At 40.1% G+C, this 18,549-nt stretch overlaps 1 protein-coding gene across 3 annotated transcripts in view; it reads left to right on the forward strand.

The window, feature by feature from the left end:
* Positions 1-16,216, forward strand: part of Rab28 (RAB28, member RAS oncogene family) — a 107,758-nt gene extending 91,542 nt beyond the window's left edge. The window contains exon 7 of one of the 3 annotated variants that reach the window (XM_074042603.1): positions 16,166-16,216. In XM_074042603.1, coding sequence (XP_073898704.1) covers positions 16,166-16,201 — 36 coding nt within the window. In that variant the 3' untranslated portion in view covers positions 16,202-16,216. Of the gene's footprint in view, positions 1-9,576; positions 13,128-13,183; positions 13,229-16,165 lie in introns of those variants that run through there. The other 2 variants (XM_074042604.1, XM_074042602.1) reach the window with 2 other exon arrangements.
* Positions 16,217-18,549: the final 2,333 nt, after the last annotated feature.

Raw genomic sequence — 18,549 nt, forward strand, 5'->3', positions numbered from 1 at the left:
CACTCTTCCCCTTAATCCTGCTCCTCACCTTCATATTACATCTCAGTATTCTTGTTCCTGGCTCTTCTTTCCCCCTAAGTCAGGTCTTGCAAAGGGCCCTGTGGACTTCTCAAGGCCTGTCTCAAGGTTTATTTAGGAGTTGTCTCTTCCATTTTATGATGTTCCTGTGTCTTTGGTCTCTGTGCACCTCAGACTCTGTTTCTTCAGCCATTGTCTTGGATCTGTCTCAGCTCTTCCTGACATGGTTCTCCAAAAGATCCTGTTGTTGGCTCTTTTTTTAGTTTAGAGACTTTTGGTCTTTGAGGTTTCATTCATACTCAGTTTTTACTATTCTCAGTGTATTCTTCAGTGTTCTCTAGATTAATACAGACATAGTTGAAGGAGATAGATAGATAGGTAGATAGATAATTTATTATGGAATTGGTGCATGATAATGGAGGTTGAGAAGTCTCAAGATCTGTTGTCTTTAAGCTGAAGAATTAGGCAAGTCTGTGGTGTAATTCAGCCCAGAGTCAAAAGTCTGAAAAATTGATGATATAAGTATTGTCCTATGGACTGAAGCTAGGGCTCAAGAAGAAAGAGAACTTGCTCTTCACGGCCTCTTTGTTCTGTGTGGCTCTCACATTCGTGAGTGCAGACCTTTTTTACACAGTCTACTGACTCAAATTATAATCTCTTCTGGAAACACCCTCACAGACACAGCCAGAAATAATGTTTACCAGCTTTGTGGGCATCCCCTAGCCTACTCAAGTTGACACATACACTTAGCCATCACATTCAGTAAATTGCTAAATCCCAAAACCTTAATTTCTACCACTAACCCTTCTTCTGAGCTTTGTTTAATCTCTACTCTTCTATTTTTATGAATACTTGTCAAGAGCATTTTGTGTGCCAAAGTTTTTCTCCTGTTGGATTCAAATATGAATAAATCATAGTCCTTCATGAAGACTTACCCATCCATTTGCCATGGTATACCTCCATCTGGGTGACACACACATAACTTGTATTGAACTCATTCCACAGACCCTCTCTCATCCTAGACCTGCTTCTCTAGCTGTGCTTAATTAGCAATACCACCATGCAGATAGTTACTTGACCCAGAAACTCAAGAATTATTCTAGACTAGCTCTAATCTCAGCCCCTATGTCCAGTGATTGTCAACAAATCCTTATGAGTCTACATGCTGGTGTCCTCAACTCTCTTACCACTGCTCCGTCCTTGGTTCTCCTCTCCTGCCTATGCTTTTGCAATAAACTCTTAATGGATCTAGAGCCTCTAGGATGCTTCTGAAACATAAGCATGTCTATGTTATTAAAACTGCTGGTGGATTTCCACTACATGTGGGAGCAAGTCCATGTACCCTACAGATCTTGGTCCTTGCTTACATTGTTGCTATATTCTGCCATTCTGGGTCTTATACCTTATGTTTTATAACTCTAAAGTGCTTGCACAGTTTAACCACCTTGCTTGTACTCTTCTGTTTTACTGCCTCACTAAACCATTTCCACTTTATACACAGCCTCAGGCACCATCTCCTGAAGAAAGCTTCTCCTGATATCTCCCTCCCAGCTCACTTGGCTGTCACCCTCATGTTCTTTGTGATCCTAGCAGCCTATACATGTTTTTTTCACTAGATGTGTCATTTTGTTTATCTGTTTATTTCTGTCCACCTTAGGAATTCTAATGTTGAATACATTAATTCAAAGAATTAATTGAAAGAACCCCATCAGTGTTCCTTGCCATCCACTATTAGTTGTTGATCACTCTAACTCAGAATAATTTTTGGGGTTCCCATCATAAGACCAGGGGAAAATATGTTTGCAGGGTTTTCCAAGGTTCCCCGGTTGGGCAAAGAATTTGAATTTCACCTTTGACTTGCTGATCTCCCATCCCAGGCACTGACTTTGAGACCACAGCAAAGCTCCCGGAATTTCAAGGCACTAGACAGACTCTCTGCCCAGCAGATTAATTTTAGAGTCATTGAAATTCTGCCAGCTCTGGGGGGATGATTGGGAGCCAGCCTGACAACCAGCAAAGGAGGAAATTACTCTCTGTCTATTTCAAGATGAGAGAGTTGTGACCACGGTGCCTCCTCCAGAGATGCCGTTCGGAAAAACATAAATTTAATACTTTTATGAAATTCAATCTTCTAACCATAAATGTTTCAGGGCTTGCTTTGATGTTTAGAGAAAATAGCCTGATTCCAACGTCTTTTGCACATATGAAGAGGACACCACCTTGCTCGTGGGCTAAGCATTTGGGGTTCCCCAATTCTCTGGAAGAATTATCTTTTGTTTATATGTACTAACAAATACTTATTCAATGCCAACCATGTTCAAAACACATTGTGTTGCTGAAGAACAAACCCATCTTTCTATGTCAGATGAAAATGTGTTCAAATCCTGTCTTGGTCCCTAACTGGTCATAGGTTATTGTGATACCCCATGGCTCCTTCTGTGCCTTGTTTCAACACCTGTAAAATGGGGTTGTGATATTTGCTTTTAAGGAAAATAGTAGGGATTACGTTAGGTAGAATAAAAAGGAGCCTGCCTTGCAAAATGCCTAGTACCTAAATGTCTGTTTAAGAGAAAAACTAGGAAAAATCTAATTGTGTATAAATATAATTTGAGTTGACATGAAGTCATGGCTGTTACTACAAGTAGCATGTTCAGTAAGGAGACTTTTAAACTATTAGGTATATATTCAGCTCAAAAATAGAATACCACATGAAACAGTAATTCTGTAACTGGGTTCATAAAATGAAATCTATGTCAGAGAGACTTCTGCATTCTCATGTTCACTGAAGCATTATTCACAAGAGTCAAGAAGAGGAAATGACCTGAGTGTCCATCAACAGATGAGTGCATAAGGAAAATGTGATACTTATACACAATGAAATACTATTGATCCATAAAAAAGGTGAAATCTTTTCATTTGCCACAACATAGATGAAACTGGAGGAGGTAATGTTAAGTGAAAATAAACCAGGCACAGAAAGACAAGTACTGCATGATCTTACTCAATGCAGTATCTAGAAGAGTTGATCTCATAGAAATTGAGAGTTATTGGAGGATGAGGAGAGTAGAGGGAAGGGTAGAATGGTGAAAAGTTGGTTAATGGTACTAAGTTATAGTTAGATAGGAGATAAAAGTTCTGGTGCAATATTGCATAGTAGGGTGACTGTAGATAAAATAATGTATACTTCACAACAGCCAGAAGAAAGGATTTTTTAATGTTTTCACCACAAAGAAATAATAAATTTGAGGAGCTAGATACGCTTACCCTGATCAGAACATTACACAATGAATACATGTATCACATGGTACCCTACAGTTATATACAATCTTCATGTGTCCATTAAAAAGTCTTAAATATATTTGACTTCAGGAACAACAACAACAACAAAAACAGTGGCAGGATGGTAAATATTCAATAATAGACTCTGTAGAAAAGTAAAGCCTTAATTGGCAGTGCTTTCTGATGTCCACGGTGTACTTTCTCCTGCCATGGCTGGTTCCACACTACCAATGTGATGTTACTGATATGCATCTTGTATGGTGTGTCCTACACAACATAGTAACCGAGTTGGACAACAATCTACAACATCTCCATTACCCAGAGCCAATAGGTACATTAAAGCCAGCAGCACAGATGCTAGTGCATTTTGTAAACTATTTAGGAAGTGATAAATGTTGAATATTTATTATCATTATTTTAAATGTAGTTTATTTAATTGTTAGGATTCTACAACTTAACTTTTAACAACTGGCTTACAAATTCCTGAAACTTAACGATTTCCTGTCACAAGCTAGGGTGTTGGTTTTAGCACACCATTGTACAAAGTCCTATGATAGTGACCTAAAAATAATGCACTGTATTTGTCTCATGTAACAAAGAGTAAAGCCATCAGAGACCCAGACTCTCTCTGCTCTGTGAGCATAAGGGTCTCATCCTTGTGGATATTGCTTCAGGATTGTAGGATGGCTTCTTTCCCTCCAGGTTCCATATCAACATTGCATACAGGAAGAAGGGGGAAGAAAAAAAAGAGCGAAGTGTGTTTATTTGGCCAAGGATGCTGTATAAATTACCATAACACTTAACACAAAAACAACAGTGGCTGAAAACATTACAAATTTATTATCCTACAGTTCTGGAAAGCAGTAGAATGAATTAGTTCTCACTGGACTAAAGCTGAGGTGGGCAGAGTTCCTTTCTGCAGGCACTGGGGAGAATGTATTTCCTTGACCCTGCAAGGTTGCAGAGACTGCCTACATTTTGTGGCTGTGAACCTCTTCCATCTTCAAAGTCAGCAATGACTGGTTAAGTCTGTCACGTGTCACATCACTCAGACTCTGTTTTTGTGGCCCCATCTCCATTTCTTACTCTTCTGTGTTCCTCTTTCACATAAGATGACCCTGTGATTACATTGGGATACTTGAGTAACCCAGGCTAACCTGCCCATATCTAGATCCTCACTTTAATCTCATCTGCAAAGTCCCTTTTGCAGAGTAGGTGACATATGCATAGATTCCAGAGATTAGAACAATTAGAACAATTGTGGAACTCATTACTCTACCTGCCACAGTCCCCATAGTCTCCAGGGACTATGTTCTGCATCTCACTGGTTGGAGCTGGACTGTCACAAAGCCACTCCTAGCTGCATGGAAGACTGGGAGATCAAGTTTTAGCTTTTGGAGCAATATAGAAAATGTAGATAAGATAGTAGAGGCAGGAAATGACACTGGGGTCAGCCTCACTGAGAAATAATAAATAGTTACGTGGGTCTATACCTCATAGTCTGCTACTTAACTTACTGGAATTAGTTTTTCAAACCAAGTTATTACTTTGAATTGGTAATGTGTGAGTTTACTTTATTGTCATTGCTAATGTATGATCCCCTCCTGTCCCCTTCCCCCCTAGATATAAGCTTATTCCAAGTTTCCCAACCAGTGTTTGGCATATAATAGACCAAAGAGATGAGTCTCTGTGCTCATTTTTTTGTCTGACATGGGGTGGGTGAGAGGTTGTCCACAATTCTGTTTAAACCATGGAGGAGCACATAGGATGAGTTTTTTTTTGTTTGACCAAGTTGCCTTACCAGCCCACAACTTATCATGTTGGAAAATTTATTCCCCATAGCTCTTTTTCTCTGTTGTTAGACCCTGTCATGGGAGAGGGCAGTGGGCAAGGGTTTTGGCATCTGACAGTCAGACACATTGACTTAGAAAGTAGAGTTAGCTATAGGAGAAGATTTTCATGGGTAAGGCTGACAAAACAGCTCTCCACTGGCCATGCCATGGGGTGAGACTTTTTCCACATGGTGGGAAATATGGTGTAGAAAAGTTTGTAATGGGAAGACCTTTTGACTTCCAACTTGGTCACTGTAAAAAGAATAAAACCCAAGGGAAAATGGTCTTGTGTCTCTCAAGTGTCTCATGGAAGGCTCCAACAGGAATGCAATAGAAATCAGAACAAGGCAAAGCCATGTGAAAATTTTCACATCCCATAAAGGTGTTGACGATATCCACCATACCACTCAATGTTCCTTTTACAAAGTGAGAGATTTCAGAATTTACTACCCACAAAAGCATTGCTTCCCTTAGAAACTTACAGCCTTCTACTTGGCATATTTCTCCTTTTGAAACTTGGCTGTTGCAGCTTTGTTAAATTTTACAGCTTATGTATTTTCTTTCCCTCTTTCTTCTTTGGTCTTGGTTAGTTATATTTTGCTAACCTTTATGTATAAATGCATTTCACCAAATCTTTCAGGCACATAGGTGAAGTAAAAATGAGACCAACTAAAAAATGGGTAAACAAGAAGGAAGCTAGAAAATTAGCTATGTGAGTTCAAGGGAGGTGAGGACGTTCAAAAAGCCAGAGAACTGAGAAGCCACATCCAGAAAGAGAGGTGGAGCCTCGGAAAACAGGAAGCGATTTGGATACACACTTGTCATCTCTACCCAGTGCTGAGGTTGAAGGGAGTCTGGAAAGAATTTTTAGGAAAGATATTATAGACCAAGAACTTCCTTGTAAACTGTTCTAAACACTGGCTTTGAAAGCATACAGAGTGGTGTGGTGTTTCAGTAAACCATCAGTGGTGCATATATACAGGCAACATCTTTAAGACAGAGCTGAGCAGGCTGAGAAGTTGGTGGATTCGATCCCTGGCTCCTCCCTCCCCCTCTGCTAAGCACTGAATAGCTCCTTCAGCCACTTGAGATGGCATGGGCTTAACATTTTGACATTGATGTCTAATTTTTCATTGTCCCTTCCTGTTTTCTGCCACATGGTTGGTTAGCCTAGGTTGAACAAGACCATGTGAATGAATCTGCTTAGGCATGTCTGCAAATGAGAGCTTTCAAAGTGTGAACTTCAGTCATCCAGGTGATGAAAGCTATGTCTGGTAATAGGGCATCCATCCTCATGAATGGCGTAGGGCAATCAAGTCTGATTCTTTACCTTCCCTACCTCCTCTTACCTATCCTATCCTCTAGTAAACCACCATTGTATTCTCTACCCCTATGTGATCTGTTTTATGATATTAAATATTAGTGAGATCATATTATATATGTTTTTTTGTTCCTGGCTTGTTTTGCTTAGTATAATATCCTCCAGGTTCATCCATGTCATTGCAAATGACAGAACCCATTCCTTTATTATGGCTGAATTGTATTCCATCTGACGTATACTATATTTTCTTTATTCATTCCCCAGTCAATGGATACAGGTTGGTTCCATATCTTGGCTATTGTAATAGTGCTTCAATAAACATAGGAGTGCAGGTAGCAAGATGATGACTTTCTTTCCTTTGGCCATATACCCAGTAGTGGGGTTATTGGATCATCTTGCTGTGGTTTGGATTGCACTTACTTAATGCCTAGTGACGCTGAGCATCATTGCTTGTGTTTACCAATCATTTGTATTTCTTCTTTGGAGAAATGACCATTGATGTCCTTTGCCCATTTTTGATTAGGTTGTTTACTTTTTATTTTTAAATTATATGAAGTGCAGGTTTTTGGATTAAAGATCAAATGTTAGTGATAACCATGGCTTTTAGAGTGTTCTGTCATCAGAAACAGGTCTTCCTGGCATTCCGTCATTTCAAGCCCAAGGTTTTTGTGTCTGAAACATTCCTATATCATTTCATCACCTTGGCAATCACCAGAGTTTCAGACCAAAGGCATTCATGCTAACAGCAGATCATCTGTTTAGAAACAGGGGATCCCAAGAGAGAGGAGAGGTGGAAATCTTTAGCTAGTCTCAGTTTGAATCTCTAATGTCAATTTGGTAAGAGAGCCTGGAATTCTAGAACCCAGCCCAAGATTTCCATGTTCTAATTATCTTCTGACCACTGTTGGGCAAACTCCACTTGGCCTCCCTTATTGGCACTTCTCCTTTGCAGGCCATTTCATCTTGAGGAAAAATAGGGTGGCTCTGTGTTTCAAATGCCTGTAATATGAAAAATAAAGCAAATTTACTTTATTTACTCCAGCCTTCCTGAACACCCCTCAGTGTCTTAATGGTTCTGAGAATCTGAAGAAACAGGTACCTGTCGTGTGCTCTAGCGACTTATCCTTGGCTTTGGCTGTGTTCCTCCATTACACTTAACTAACTTTTGGAGCTAAGAAGTGCCTGCCTAAGCTTTCACAACAGCTACTGATACCCACCAGGGACTGCATAAAGACTGCTGAACCTGGGTGCAAATTCACAATGTCCAGTCATTGCCTAGGTTCCTGGCTTCAAGGTTGTGGAACCCTTACACTTATGTTGTCTCATTCTATCTTGTATTTGCTACAAGCCAGACATGATTCCTGCCAATAGAAGTGAGGGGCTGTCTGATGGATAGATACATGAACCATCCACAGACTCACTTTTACTGATGCAAACATAGTGTTTTCTGGCCAAACTCCTAAAAAGCAGCACATCCTCCTACCAGGATACTCTTTCTTCTTTCCCTTATTAAATGTATTTTTGGGGGCCCCACTGGGTTTTTTTCTCCATCATTGTCAGTTATTCATAAATCTCAGGGTGGGTACAGATTAGGCTCAGACTGGAATTCCACTACAACATTTTGCCAGGGAAACCACTACATTTCAACTTTAGTTTCTCATCAATTCATTTTCCTCCTGGGATGAATCTAACACACTGGGGTGGTTCCATATTTTAAGTTGCAAGATTTACATTTTATTCTTCCAATGAGAATGAGGACCAAAAACATTTTGGCATTTTATCTTAAAATATTCTTCTGTCTTTTAATGGGTTTACATATACATCTTAAGGTATTCATTTCTCATCCCTCCCAGAGAGATTGTGGAACCTAGAGAATGTAATCAAGTTTGTGCTTTTCCTGGAATAACTAAAGGAACAGCCACTAAAGAGTAATATGATACATTTACTATTCTGCTACAGACTCTGCATAGTATTCTGACAAATTCCTTGGGTGGAGAAGAAACCAAAGTTAGTTGTTTTAACACTGGGACTCACAGCTGGGGGATGGGTAAAGTGCTATGCACATTGAAGAAATAGTTTCCTTTTTGACTTGGCTTAAAATTGTATTATGATAAAAAATAGGAGCACTTATGGTTAATTGAACATATCCATTAGTGAAAAGACCCTTAGAAATCCATCCAAACTTTTTATTACATAAATAGGGGAACTTTTCAGATGGGGAAAATGACTTGTTTAAGATCAAGTCAAGAGCAAAGTGCTATTTTGTGCATTATGTACAGAATGCACAGGCATTTAGAACTTAACTCTATGCAGGAAATTCTTTTTCCCCATTTTTGTTAACATTTAATAGTTGTACAGAGGTATGTATATATTATAATATTTATATATATGCTTATAATATAATTAGCTTTGTCTCCATCCTTCTTTCTCCTCCCCCTCTCCCTTTCTTAGGACAATTTCAGAAGGTTTCATTTTTCCATTTTCATATATGAATACAAAATACATCCACTATTTTTACCCTCATTCACACTTTCCTTATGCTCACCCCCCTCCCACCCCCAGAAAAGACCTATTTTACCCTCCTGTCCTTCATTTTTAAAAAAAGTGTATATTGATGGTACAAGTGCTTTGGCACTTCAGGCCTGTATATATTGTGCTTTAATCAGATTAACCCACCCCATGACTTACTTTTTCTCTATCATCATGCTCCCCTAATATTCAACAGCTTATCGTATACAGGTAATTCTGAATTATCGTTATTATCCTCAGACTTTGTTAATAAATAGCTGGTACTGACTAGTAGGGGCTCATGGTATTTCCTTTCCCAGGGTCTAACATTTTAACATATAACAGGACTGTGACATATTGGAAGAAGAAAGTTTTGGTGGTAAAAACAACTGAATTCTAATACCATATAGGAGACTTGATGGGCAGGCTCTCTTATCCTAGAAGGGCTTTGGCCTTTGATGTTATGTGCACCAAGATCGTGAAGTTGTTATATGAATTTTTTCATGCATGAGATGTTTTTGCATTTTATTTAGGGAGAGGGTCTCTTTAAATCTGGACTGTTTTAGTTGGATGAGACAAGCTTTGAGAATAATAGTAATTTATTGGCTTATTTTCTAGGAGATCATGCCCAGGACCCTAACAACTTTCACACTGGCTGAATCTGGCTGTGTTATTTCTTGTTCTCTGCTCAGCTTGACAGTGACTGAATTCTGATTTGGGATTCAATACTCCTAGATCCCAGCTTAGTACCACCTAGTGATAAGAAAATGACTATCCCTCCATGGATCACATAGAAAGCCTTCACCATTCATTGGGACTGGTGCATGGAGCCATTCTGGTTGATCAACCTGGGTCACCTCTGCTTCCCATCACTAAGTACCGATAGTAACAGTCTTATAGAAACACATGGCATGGGGGAGTAGTTCCCCAAAGGCACTAAGAGAAGGGAGATGGGAAGGCATGAGGAGGAGAAAGTACTAGGGCAAACAGGTGATTATGTAGCCCTTCACCAGATTCTCAAAGGATCTCTGAGCAACAGGGGCCACATTGTGACTGTCCTGGAGGAGGACAGTGAATGCTTTGCTAACCTGACTGAAGGTGGTAGAGAACTTGGTTTTTACATGGGACCCATTTTTTGCTTCATCCACACAAGTATGCTCTGAATATTCACTGTGCAATACAAATGTGTTTGTGAGTCTACTACTTTATTAAGAAACACATTGTGTTCAGGTGCACTTCATCTGCAGAGTCACCGATAAGGATATTGTCAATTTACTTGGAACAAACAAAACCAATTTTGTTCTCTGCAAAATGTATTTTGGATGCAATGGAACTTTATTACAGCCAATCATTCTGTGAATGCATATCCCTGGATAACAGCTCCAATTTTCATCACCCAGAACCCAGGAGAGACCCAAACGAGGAAGACCTGAAGTGCACAATGATCATTCTTTGTTTCAGTCTTGGTGCCTGGGAACACCAATGCAGCAGGGTGTGCACCATGAGTATTAAACTTTTATAGCATGTCATTGACAGTTGACTTGTTTTGTGTTCCTGTTTTGGAATTAAAAGATGTGAGGATTAATCTTTCTCAGGACTCATAGAAAATGTCTCCCACAATGGACAGAAGTTGGACAGTGTTCTGTACAGATGGGTCCTTCAAGGGAAATGAAAGGAACCAGCTTTCATTGCTATTACTTTGGGAATCTGTTTTAATGTTCCATTGAGACACTTTCTGATGGCACCTAAAATCTATTGAGAGGAATATTAATGAAACGCCATGGCATTCTGTATGGAAAGTCAAGTGGGAAGGGATGGGATGATGAAGCTGCAAGGAAGAGAGGAAAAGCAGGGAGGAGCCTAAACATCAGGTGTGCTGGTTCCTTGGCAGGTCAGCTACTTTAACTGAGGGAAAACATTGCTCCATGCCCCACCCACCCAGGGAGCTAAGTCTTATCACTGGCAGAATTCTACCTATTTTTTCTAGTGTTACTGAGTTTTTGAACCCAGGGCCTCACACTTGCTAGGTAGGTGCTTTCTTTTAACACAACTGTAAGATTCAGGAGACCTGTGGATATCTTGGAGAGGAAAAAAAAAGCTATAGTACTTGACTTGGTGCACTAAACTGAGCATCTAGGCAGACACAGACCTACCCTGAGCTAGGGTGATAGAAAGGGATCCCACTATTATGTAAGTGACATTTCTAAAAGTCACAGTGATTTGATTGTGCAGGAGAGTCAGCAGGAAATGTTAGTTCCATTCCCACCCATCTAGGGTGAAGAGTCCATGGTCTTCCCTAAATCCCAGGGGCTGGAGCCTGGGATTGGCATTTCCCAGAATTCCTTGCAGCCAAGGTTCCAGATTAAACTTCACCAATGACAGGCAGTAAAGGATTGACTTAGTGTGCTGAGACAGAATCAACATTATTGGTCTTCTGGCAGTGGTGGGCAGATACGGGGATTTTCACAAGTGTGAAGCTGTGCAGTGGCCAGCAGGTTTTATAAGTGACCTGACTCATTGTTATTGGCAGTTGTCACTAGGGTTCCTTATGTTATGCCTTCAGTTTTGTGATCATACAAAAACTGCTGGTGAACCTAACAGAGCTCTCCCTAGCTCCCTCCCCACTGTTTTCTAATGGTTCTGTGAGTAGCTGTCCTGTTTCCCTTCTTGTTTGAAATGCCCGAAGTGTATTTTTCTGACCGATACCTTGCTTCTGCTAATAATGTTACAGGAATCTCAAGGTGAGATATGAAACACTGAGGCAGATCAGCAGAAAGCAACGTTTTATTGTGCCGGCACAGACCCAGCGGACTCGTGTCCAAAGGCTGAGCCCCAAGAACAAAGGGGTCTCACCTTATAGACCCTTGCAAGCAGATTACAGAAGCAAAAAGTATATGTGGTTGCATGTGACTTATTGGCTATTTCATTCTCCCAGTGCTATGTGACCTTTTTCATGTTTCAATTCTTTAAGTTTTATCTCTGCTATGCCATTCCTTCCCCCTGCTACGTTATCAGAACACAAACTTGTCTGTTCTTTTTCTTGTACAATAAAGGTATATACCTGCAAACACCTCTATATGTGAAAGAGAATGCTAAAATCTTTTTTTTTTTCAAAAAGTCTGAAGCCTGAAAGTGGGCTTTTAAAAAATATAGCCTGCCATTAGAATTGCTTTTGATAAGTCAGATATTTGGGGACACAGCATGGTAGAACTTCTGGGCAGAAACTGTTTTATTTACAAGAACATATTAATAGCATAACATAATTTTATATTTGGAATGCCAAAAAACAAAGCAAACAATGCAGGTATTTATTTTGTTAATGTACATTCCTGAAAGTAATACAGAACAAAATTTGGTAAGAAGTAGTACTCAAGAAGACAGAGGTGACTTGTGAGGGTTTGAAAGAGAGAGGGCTGAAGAGGAATTTCAACATGGCATTGAACTTGAGTTATTTCCTTGACTCCTTCAGGTCTGTGTTCAAATATTGTGTCAGTAAGGCCCTCCCTGAACTCTGTTTCCAGCAGCACTCATCTGTACCTAATTCCTCTTACATTACTTATAAGACCTAATACAATGCAAATAACAATGTAAATAGTTATAACACTGTATTATTTAGGGAATAAGGACAGACAGGAAAAAAGTCTGTGCATGTTTGGTACATTTTAAAAATTTTTCCGAGCTACAATTGGTTGAATCTGTCAAAATGGAATCCACAGATACAGAGGGTCAATTTGTAACTGAACTCATTGGGTTTGTATCACCTATAAAGGCAAACAAGCATGGCCAAGAAATAAGAGTGGAGAAAGATTTATTACCTACAGCAGTTAAGGAGAAAATGGGAGTTATTTCCAAAGCAATGCAGCTACTCCAATAAAGGAAGCATTTTACTCAGGGAGCCTAGACATACTCACATGGGAAAGCACTTTGAGAGTACACACTTTCCTGAGCGTACTCAATTGAAGATGTGCGTTACTGAGCACGCTCAGTTTAAGGTCATAGTTTGAGAAGGAAAGATGGCAGACAGAAATACCTGTGGGTACGCTTAGCTTCGTTTATCAAAAAGGTTTTAGCTGCAACTGATGAAGGTGCTTTAAAATGAGAGTTTGCCCCTAAGTGTGCCTGCCTCGCTTAACTGCTACCATTGTATATATATTTAACATAGTTCTATATAGAGGTATCTTACATTGTTGTTTGTATAGTTACTATTATTTTTTTCCCTTCTTAGTTTAAAGAAGTGTACCTCAAAGGAAAATAAAATGATGGCACACATTTTTTCAGGTACTTTGATGTGGGTGGTATGGGTGAATGTGGTGTGGTACCTAACTCTTGGTTAGTCTTTTGGCCTTGCTTCTTGTAAAAAGAAGATGCAACAACAACAATAATAATAAATGTGCATCACTGAAATGTCTGCAAGATGGCATTTAATGAAACAAAGCAATGTAAGAAGTAGATATGTCTTCTACCTTGGAGGCAGCAAACTAACTTTCAGGCTGTGAGGAAGCCATGGGGCCTGTCTGAGAGACAGAGCATCCTGTATCCGGAGCAGCAAATGGTAGAGGTGTAACCTGAACAGCCCCAGCAGGAAAAGATGCCATGACATGCTGTGTACCATAGCCGTGAGGATCATCTCAAACGACAGCCCGTTGTTCACAGGCACACAGGGAATACTTGTGGAGACTTCCTGACTAGGTTGGGAAATGTTCAGGACGCAGAGCCTGACAATTCTCTGTGCTCACTATTTTGCTTTTAGGCTGGGGTGGCCCCGAGAAGTCACAAATCAGATCTCTGTTGCTGCTGCTTCTGTGGTCAGGGCTGCAGATACGGTCCTACTGCCCTTGCAATGGCCACCACTGTGCTCCTATGACAACTATTAGTACAGCCACTGGTGCTGCTGGGAAGACATCATGATGATTGGGTGCTTGGTGCTCTTCAGAGATCTTTGTCAGAGATGTATCCTTTGGCTCTACTTCAGTGGTAATCACAAATCATAACTGGAAATCTGAAAACTTATGGTGACACTTGATGATGACACAATATCCACATGATCTGGACCAATATCATCTGTATGTCTTCCTGTGCTGTGTGAAGTGGCAGGCTCCAGCCATACTGGCTACTGATTATTTGAAATACAGCTAGTGTGATGGAAAAACCGAATTTTAAATTTCTTTCATTTTAGGGATTTGGACTTAAGACTGGAGTAGCCACCGGTGTTGCAGATGTAACATATACTTTTTAAAGACTACCAACTAAAATTTAAGAGAAAACTTAATCCTGGGAGAGCAGTGGACATGATGACATCTGGCTTACGATCTTCTGTATCATCATGTTCACCCTGTGATGATTTCCTTGACTGATCCTTGACATTTAGGAAAGAAATGCTTTTATCTCATTCAAGTAAGGGATGAACTTCTGTGCATATTAAGAAATTGGTCACAGGACATAGAAATCGGCTCATCAAGGTTCTCCAGAAAAATAAAATCAATCAATATGTGAGACATATATATATATATATTTATATATATATATTTATATTTATATTTATATATTTGCAAGCTGGAGATCTAAGAGAACAGTGATGATTCAGTCTGATAACCAACATCTGAGAACCAAGGAAGCAGATAGTGTAAATCTCAGTCCTAGGACAGAAGTCTTTTTCAACCAAGCAGGCAGGAAGCAAAAGGTGGAAATCCTCCCCAACCACACCATTTTTTCTATACAGATCCTCAGCAGATTAGACAGTGCCTACCCATGTTGGGGAAGGGGATCTACTTTATTGAGTCCACCAATTCAAATGCCAATCTCATTCAGCATGCTCCTCAAAGACTAAGGACTGGAACCTGGGCGAACAGCATTCCAGAAAAAGATATTTCCTGAGCATTACCAACTGGATGGTTACCTGCTGATGTCATTTCATTCTCACTGCCTATAATAATAATAAAAAAAATAATAATTCAGTGTAGCCACTGTCCCTAAGAAGACAGGGACAGTATACTGAATTGCTGCTTTGGACCAGGTACTCTGCCAGATGTGCAATCGCTGTCAGTTTGGTTTTTATTTAATTCAAGCGTGCATGAGCAGTATTTCCACATAAAAAAACTAAGCCACTCTTTTCTGGTCTCACAGCCTGGAGTGGGGACCTGGCCCTTGAGCTCAGGACTCTGGTGCCAAGACAGTGCTCTTCCTCTTTGCCACCAGTGCTGCATTTGAAACAGATGATGAAGGACAAGAAATGCAGCTTGACACAGTTGCACTCCAGTAAAGAGCTCTTCTTAAGTGACAAAGTATCAGCTCGGGAGATTGCACCAAAATACACATCCTCAGACACTTTTGACCTCCATTTGATAGGGTTTGTGTTTAACATGAACACCTTGTGAGCATTTTTACTAACTTGGAGGGACTTGTCAAAAGATACTTGTTTCTACAGGGATCTTGTCTAGAAATGAGCCCTTGTTCCAGGCTCTCTAGTTGCAGGACTGGTCACCAACATACTTTGTGGATGACCGAAGCAAGCAGAAGCTGTTCCACACTGGGTCCACTTGGTCTCAGGCTCTGATCAATTGCTGGAATGCCAGAGCAGTGATGGTGTCTTTTGCATCTGTCCAATAAAAGAGACACAAGCCAGATATTTGATGTTATCAGAGATAAGAGGACAGTAACTGACATTTCCCACCAGAAATTGTAAGTGGGTTATTAGCAAGAAGCAGAGTATGTTGCTGACAAGAGGTATTCCCAGAGCATCCGATGTAGTGCTTTAAAGACGTGCTCAGGTCACCGTGGTCCCAAGTCTGGGAGAGAATTCCTTCTTTGATATACTCTGTGTGCAATTCTGCTCTTTTGAGCTCCTCTGAGTGTATTGTGAATATGATGCCCTTGGCAGTGCTTCTGACTCATTTTATTCAGAAGTCATTTAGACCCTCAAGAGGAACTGTTTTTATTTGCCAAAGAGCCTGTTGTAGCAGAATGGGGCTTGGGGGAAGGGTATGGGTTTTGGAGTTGAGGTATTTATCTTCCTAATGCTTAGATGTGTGACTTTGAGAAAGTCATTTTTTTCCCCAGGTTCATTAACATGTAATTGAAAAATACAAGTTGTACACATTTGAGATGTCCAATGTAATGATTTGAAATATGTATGCATTTTGAAATGATCACCAAAAATCAATTAATGTGTCCATCACCTCATATTACCTTTGTTTTTCTTGTCTCTTAGCATACTTCAAGTATACAATTCAGCATTATTAACTAAGGTAATCTTGCTGTCTGTTAAGTCCCCAGAACTTATGGACCTCATAACTGTAAGTGGGAAAGTTATTTCCAAATGGAATTTCCAGTTAGAGACTTCTGGTGTCACCTGTATTAGTCTCTTACCCTTCTCCACGTTGGGGTAGGTGGAGCTATGTGGTAGTCCTTGGGCTGTGGGCTGTGAGCACATGAGAGCCATGTCACCTCCACTCTGAGGACTCAACTACCAGTGGAGACTCTGTTGGCTCCCTCCACTGTGTGCCTATGGTGGAAGCACCACATGAGGTGGAGTTCCACAAGATCCAGGCTGGATGAACCTCTGGGTCTCCATAGGAGGCCCTCTGTCCTGAACTCGCCTGAGTCCTCCGTATTTATGGGGCAGTTGTAAGTAGCTCATGAGATCTAAGGAATTTTGTTATCAAAGTACAAAACCTATAACTGCCTATATTGATGAGTACTACATTTTTTTCCTTTGTTTTGCAATGACAGTAATTTTAAAAAGACCAGGTAATAGGTCCTACAACATGCCAGGCTAGTCCAGACCCCCTAGTAGACACATCCTCACCTCACTTTGGAAGTAACAACTGTTTTTATTCAGAGGACTGTTCAGAAGATAAAATTAGACAATAGTATGTAAAGAGATTTTCTACCTGATGTTCAATGTCCCAGCCCCAGGTGAATGGCTCTATCAATGGTGCAGGCCGTTTTAGTAGAAAATCTAATGCTAGAACAATTTTACCTCTAGAAAATGAGAATGACTTCCTTTTGTATGATACACTACAGAGAGTAAAGTTATATAAAATCTCTTTGGATGATGGAAATAGCTATAATATTTACAATAACAGCTACCATTTATTGGTGGCACTCTATGGGAGTGTACTTGGTGTCAGACTCTAAGCTAAGGCTTTTCATACATTAATACTATCTACCAATGCTTACAACAATGCAGCCAGACAAGTACAATTATTTATCTCTATTTTACAGATGAAGAAGCTAAACACAATTAGGCTTACTGAATTAACCAAGGTCACACAGTTAGTGACCAGTGGAAAGATTTCCAGTCAGAATTCAGAGCCTGGATACTTAATTACTAAGAAAAAAAAGAAATTCATGATTCCAGGCTTCCACTGAACATCTGTGTGGCTTTCATGTGGAGGAGCATGGCAGTAGAATAAATAGGACCTGATGAGCAGAAAGGGAGAAGGAGGCAGACTTTTGAGAATATGTCCACTAAACCTTTTTGCATGCTAGGGATATTTTCTATCCATTTGGCAGCAAAACGCCACATATGCTACTGGACACCAGAATTGTGTGACCAAGGGAATGGAATTTCCGTTTTGTTCAATTTTAACTGATTTAAATGTAAATTTCAGCATGTGACTAGAGGCTGCCATAACGGTCAGTATAGCCCTGGGGAGGGTCAACATCCTGACCACAGGATCTTGGGCTTCGGGAGCCCTTCCTTTGTAGTGTGAGTGCTCTGAGTGAGAGCCAAAGATCTGAGGAAAGGGACAGAACAATGGTGTCAAGTGATCAATGTCACATGAGGAACTTGAGCTTTGTTTTATTTTTTAATTAAATATTTTTTGCGTATGTGAGGGATGGAACTAGGACCTTGCACTTGTTAAGCATGTGATCTATCACTGAGCTGTACCCACAGCTCCTGAGATTTATTCTTTTTTTTTTTTTTTTTGTGAGATTTATTCTTTATTTTTTTGGCAGTGCTGGAGCGTGAACTCAGGGACTTATGCTTGCTAGGTAAGTACTCTACCTCTTGAACCTTGTCCCTGCCATTTTTGCTTCAGTTATCTTTCAGATATGGTCTTGTGGTTTTGTCTGGGTTGACCTTACACCCTAGTCTTTGTACCTTCACCTCCCAGTAGCTGGGATTACAGGTGAGTACTACCACACCTGGCTCCCTGAGCTTTATTTTAAAGGTAATAGGACCTGGTCAAAATTATGGATCTTGGAAATAATTCGATAAGTCTTGTACTTAGGGAAGAAGCAAAGGCAGGATGAACTGGAGAGCCTGGAGGTCAGTTATGAGGCTATTGTAATCAGAATCCTTTGTGAGGAATTTTATAACTATATTTGACACTATTAAATGAGTTGAGGAAAAAGAATGAGTAAATAAATTAAGGTACTATTTTAACTCTTTTCTCTCTCTTTTTCTTTCTTTATATTTCTTCTTCTTTTTTTTTTTTTTAAGATAGATGTCCTGCCATATTGCTCAGCTCTGCTCAGAACCCTGTGGCTCAAGTGATTCTTCTGCCTCAGCCTCTGGAGTACCTGGGCACAGGTTATCACACCCTGTCTATTTTTAATTCTTTTGTGCAGTGTAACCTCATTTGC

Source organism: Castor canadensis, chromosome 9 (assembly GCF_047511655.1).
Source record: "Castor canadensis chromosome 9, mCasCan1.hap1v2, whole genome shotgun sequence".
Classification (NCBI taxonomy): Eukaryota; Metazoa; Chordata; class Mammalia; order Rodentia; family Castoridae; genus Castor; species Castor canadensis.